Here is a 6000-nt window from a genome sequence, read left to right on the forward strand (position 1 = left end):
CACAGCCCCGTGTCGGTAGATTTACTGGCACGTAAAAGAACTCCTGCGGGACTAAATTCCGGCACCTCGGCGTCTCCGAAGACCTTAAAAAGTAGTTAGTGGGACGTAAAGCAAATATTATTATTATTACCATAAGGTCACAGACGCAGAATTGTATGTGGAAGGCCACCTGCAACTGGCATACGAAATAAAATCTTAAGAACCGTACCTAGAATGATGATACTGTTTGTAGAGTGAAAGGTTAAGGGAAGCATCACAGCATTTTTCAACCCATATAGAATGAGAACCATATGTACTTAGTCCCAAGCTCTTCAATATTGAGATAGACTGGATTATGGGAAAGAGTGCTGAACATGGAACAGGAATACACGTGGCACAACTGGGTTATCGTAAGCTCAGACACAACTGGAGGATATCAGCAACAGAGCACGGCAACTGGACCAGGTAAATGCAAACTTACCCAAGTGCATATGTACAGAAGTAAAGTACAAATTGTGAACTTGTTGAGCAAGTAGATTGTTTCAGGTATCTGAGCCTCGAAGGTGGCAGGCTCAAGTGGTATCTTGCCCCTCTTGGCAGTATCCCAGCATGTGCCGGCTTAATGAGGTGCTTTGAAAAAAAAAAAAAAAAAAAAAAAAAAAACCCGCATCAGCGTGAAGACAAAAATTAGGATTTTATTCAAATTGTGTGTGGTACCGAAAGTTTACTTTGTTAGCTGTAAAGCTGTGCAAGGTTGAGGTTTTTCAAAAAGCGGTGTTTACGTATAATTCTTTGCATCTCGATGCTGAACCGTTGACGGAACTCGTAGATCAAAAAGGAGAGCTCCAATCAGCCGGTCATAAATGATATAAGAAAGTCGCGACTCGGTTGGTCCAAACCAACGGACACACATGCAGGATGGAGGAAACCAGGAAACCCGATTTCCAAAACAACTGTTGGAAGCTGTTGTCCTTTTGGTTGGAAAATTGTACGCATTGCTTCAAAGAAAACTTGGATCAGCCAAGCGTCTGAGGTTAACGTTAGAAACAGTTTGAAACAAACTGAAATGGAAGACTGCAATCAAGAACGTGCTTGCCATGGCCACCACAGAAACTGTGCCGAGGTGTGTGGAGGGTGAAGGGGGGGGGGGGCTGAGGGGGCGTACCTACTCAGGTCGCGATTTCCTGCACGCGTTACGACCAACAAGCCAAGAAATAAGTCAATAGAGTGGCTAGCATATCTGTTGCAGCACTCTGGGTGTTACCAAGGCGTCCGCTTACCGGTATATTAAGTTACTTTTAATAATTATATTAAATAAATTAACTACATACAACTTTACAAGTCGTAGAAAAATAACACATAGGATGTATCAAGTTTCAAAAACGTTTTTCGTTGAGTACGGTTTTTTTGTGATTAGCAGAGTCAATGTTGCCTGTGTGTGTGTGTGTGTGTGTAACAATCCAGCATGTGCACAGTAGGCCTACTTTTCTTGCAGGTTCCCTTTGAAAAATAAGGAGCTGACGAAACAGATAACATGATAAACGGTATTCTGCCAGGCTGAGTGGCTCGGGCGGTAGAGCGCTGGTTTTGTTAGCCCAAGTTCGCAGGTTCGATCCTGACTCGGTCCGGTGGTATATGAAGGTGTTCAAATACGTCAGCCTTGTGTCGGTAGTTTTACCGGAGGGGTAAAATAACTCTTGTGGGACAAAATTCTGGAACCTCGGTGTCTCCAAAAAAAGAAAAAAAAAGAACAGTAAATGTAGTGGGTAGAATGATAAACCAATGACATTTACTAATAGATGGTATCCTACAGAGCACAATTCACCGCCTTGGGCGCCTTCATGACACATTTATATTGAACAACGATGATGGAAGACTCTTGCTGTCTAGTGCCATATCTACGATGTTTCGAATTTCCTAATCACCTCATCAACGACACGAGGACTTTCAGACCTTCCATCACTATTATCACCGAGCAAGTTGACTACGCTGTTCGAAGCGTGTATTATCGGCACATTTTATCTGGATGCATTTGTGTACGGGGTTGAGGAGTAAGGAGGGAGCTGTCCGGGTTCCGGTAGTGCTGCCAACTGAATGAAAATGAAATCTGAATTGAATCGAGAATATGATCGATCGATATGAAGTTTCTATACCGTTATTATCTTAAGCCAACAACTGTGTCACGTACACATTATATAACGTTATATAACATTTCTCGATGCGAATCTTGTTCCTAGCATGAATTCTATAGTTTGGCTTTGCTGTGTAAACAACAGTACTAGTACTTAAAGTGTACGCCAGATGTCGCACAACGATGCTTAAGCGATTCATAATTTGTGTGTCAAACGTTGCCAGTACGAATCTCGAAGATTGCCGAGGTCGACCGATTCAGCACCAGGGTGTAAATGCATCCAGATAAAGTGTGCCGATAATAGCTGTTACCTTACATTCGAGGGACAAAGGATTCGAACCTCACTGTCTACAGCCCTGAAGGATGGTTTTCAGTGGTTTCCCACTGTGCCTTATTTAAGGCCATGGACGCTTCTTTCCAAGTTCTGACCCTGTCCTACTCCCCGTAAGACGTGAAACTCGGCGCAACAAGGCCAATTATAAGAATCGGCATTATCGTAATCTTCGTCCAAGAGCATGGAATCTAATTATTCAGGTCAGTATATCGTCGTTAAGACTGCGAAAACCGCTATGCGATACTATTTTTGGAGAAATATAGACCCGCAGCACATTATGAAGAGCGAGAATTCTTTGACAATATTCGCACAATTTCGAACCTTAGACGACAGAGCCCTACCGGCCAACGTTCTAAGCTAAAGAATTTCACATAGCGATTTTTTCAGGCGTAATAATACTATGAAATTTAAAATCGTTAACGCAAGGGGGACTGGTGTTGTTTTTAAATACTGAATTTAAACTTTTCACCCTGAAATATCTTGATCTAATTATTAATATTAGTATCATCATCATCATCATCATCATCATCATCATCTGTGGATCAGTGGTAGAGTGAAGGCCTCAATCCCAATACAGGGGGGTTCAAACCCGACGGAGGTAGTCGAGTTTTTGAAGGGCGGACAAAAGTCCTTTCGACATTCCATGTCGTATTTTTATGTCGGCATGTAAAAGATCTGTCAACACATTTAGTGTTTACCCGACACAATTAATTAAAACTCAGTCAGGGCGCTCAAGAGAGATTCTGTTTACTCTGCCGTCTAGTAGACAGTCTGATGGCGTCAATTAAAATTCCTACACATTGTAGTCGAGGCCATACGATTACGATAATTTATTATTATTATTATTATTATTATTATTATTATTATTAAAGTAATAAGAACAATTTCCAATATGGTTAAGTTACTGTATCGTTTTATTCTTACTATGGTATGCAATTGTTAAGTTATTGCTTATTTTATTATGGGCTATTTCAATACATTGTTTTACTACATCAATTCCAAGTCAGATTAATAATTTTCCATGGTGTCATTTCATGGTTTGAGTTTTCATATTTTTTACAATTTGCTTTACGTCGCACCAACACAGCTCTTATGGCGACAATGGGATCGAAAAGAAAGCAGCTGTGTCCTTAAGGTACAGCCCCAGTATTTGCTGGAAGTGAAAATGGGAAACCACGGAGACCCATCTTCAGGACTGCCGTCACTGGGGTCGAATCGACTGTCTCCCGAATCAAGCTCACAGCTGTGCACCCCTAACCGCACAGCCAACTCTATCGGTAGTCACTTTCGTTCTCTGTAAATACTGTAATGCTGAATGTGATTAATGGTCCCTAGTTATGATTTATTTCGTAATAAGTGGATATTTGTTGATAGTCCTTTATGTAATTTATAATTATTCCTATCTTGTATTTTGTTATGTTCTTGTAAATAAATATCCATTTATGAATTGTGAATATTTTTTATTCCTTGCTTCATCATCACAACCCGTTGTTTGGCTGCCTTAAAATATGGCAAATGCGGCGTTCAAGTGAATTCAAATATGGTGATGCAACAGCAATTCTACAGACTTCTTTCTAGCTCGGTTGCAACGGATTGTCGAGTACCTGCTTTCGGGTATAACAGGACTCCGTCATCAAACTATCCTACTCCGGTGTCTTAATTTTACAAACTGAAGGTTAAGAATGGTTTCAAGTGTTGCCAATTCCATTACTTAATTTTCTGATATACGAAGAAAGCTTTCACACTACATTTAGTGATAGCTAGTCAAATCCTTCTGAAGACCTGTCGGAATTACTCCAGCTGTATTTACCCTTTCAGGCAATAAAATCTAAGGAAATTTATTTAAAACATTTAAAGATTTGTTAAAAATGCTCTAATTCGCAAAAAGTAATGACTCCATATTATATTTATTATTATCATTATTATTATCATTATTATCATTATCATTATCATTATTATTATTATTATTATTATTATTATTACTATCATCACCATATGATTCTAAACATTGCTACATCTGCAGTAGGTGAAGCACACTTAGAAAAAGGTTAGCCTGTTTTACCTGAAATTTTTGTACAAGTCTAGGGACCGATGACCTAGCTGTTAGGCCCCTTTAAACAACAAAATCATCTGAGAACGTCATAATGCGGCATCAATTTGAAAGAGCAGTCATCGAGATTACACCAGATTTCGCGCGACCTAACCTAACATCAGGCCACAAACTGTCAGTGTCAGTAAGACTCAAATACAAGATCAAGTGTTGTCAAATAGAAAAAGAATTTTTTTCCCATACCAGTTTTGAAATAAAAAGAACGTGGTTTATAGGGAAATGGTAGATCTACGAATATGAAAAAAAAATACATGTTCCTAATACACTCTCCTGCAGTGAGTGCGGCATTAAACTACCCAAGAAGCCTGACCTGAAGTGGTAACATGACTAATTATGACTTACGAAAACACCTTTGAACCTTTCCTGTATCCGTTTCCTTATGTTTAAATGTAAATAACTCTCCAATTACACATTTACAAGAGATCTGAAAGCAGTTCCAGGGAAACTTGCATACATCAAATACTTCGCAAAAATTTCAGTGCATAGGCCTTACAGAAGTTATGTTTCCATGAAAAGAACCAAGGCCATACATTCTCGAATGAACTGGACTCTCAGATAAGCTCTGGTATACACACAGGTTTAAATGTACTGAAGTGAGTCATAAACAATACATTTCTAAACAATTTAAATGCGAATACTGTATAAAAACAAAATACTCCTCTCAATGCACAAATGAACAAATAACATGTTTCTCAATGGCTTACCGCTTCCATAGATGTATCCTCCGTCTCTTTCGAAGCGATCTGTGGAGGTTCACTTCCCTGAGGTGGCGTGTCCGATCGTATTTTACCTGCACTAAATGGTCTCTGTATTTTGGGCCGATCCAAAATCCTTGCCACTTCGTTTTCACTTCGAAATTCAATGATATCCTCACAGGTTGACGACGATGTAGATTTGGTATCGTCTTCTTTTGAATGGCGACTTGTTTCGGACGGTGCTGAACTGCCGTTGCTCTTAAGCCGCAACAGCTCTTTGACATGTTTCTCGTGGCGGATTGTGGGGATATAAACACGGAAGAGCACTCCGCCAGCCATGATACGCTGAACCTGTCTCAGGGACCGATGAGTAACTGACAACCGTACCGTTCTACAGAAACGTGTGCAGCGCTCAGGGGCGACGAAAACTTCCAATCAGATGCGCTCTGTACAGCGACACACGGCGGGGGAAGGTTCACTAGCTTAAACCTGCATTATCAATTTTACTACCACAATATACTTAATAAAATATATAGGCCTAAAAGTAGATTTATGTGTGTTTCTTCAACTGTGTACGTAACCTTACTGGTTTTGAATAGATGCATCAGTTTCTATCGGCTGGGTAGCAGTGAAATTCTATTTTAATAATATTATATAAAAGTCGAAAATAAATAAATAAATAAATAAATAAATAAATAAATAAATAAATAAATAAATAAATAAATAAATAAATACCTTTATAAATAAGTAG

General features: G+C 39.4%; 1 protein-coding gene across 2 annotated transcripts in view; it reads right to left on the reverse strand.

The window, feature by feature from the left end:
• The window catches only part of LOC136874024 (uncharacterized), a 204397-nt gene extending 198783 nt beyond the window's left edge, over positions 1 to 5614 (reverse strand). For both annotated transcript variants that reach the window (XM_067147507.2, XM_067147506.2), the window contains exon 1: positions 5259 to 5614. In XM_067147507.2, the coding sequence (XP_067003608.2) occupies positions 5259 to 5588 (330 nt within the window). In that variant the 5' untranslated portion in view covers positions 5589 to 5614. The remainder of the gene's footprint in view (positions 1 to 5258) is intronic.
• Positions 5615 to 6000: the final 386 nt, after the last annotated feature.

Source organism: Anabrus simplex, chromosome 5 (assembly GCF_040414725.1).
Source record: "Anabrus simplex isolate iqAnaSimp1 chromosome 5, ASM4041472v1, whole genome shotgun sequence".
Classification (NCBI taxonomy): Eukaryota; Metazoa; Arthropoda; class Insecta; order Orthoptera; family Tettigoniidae; genus Anabrus; species Anabrus simplex.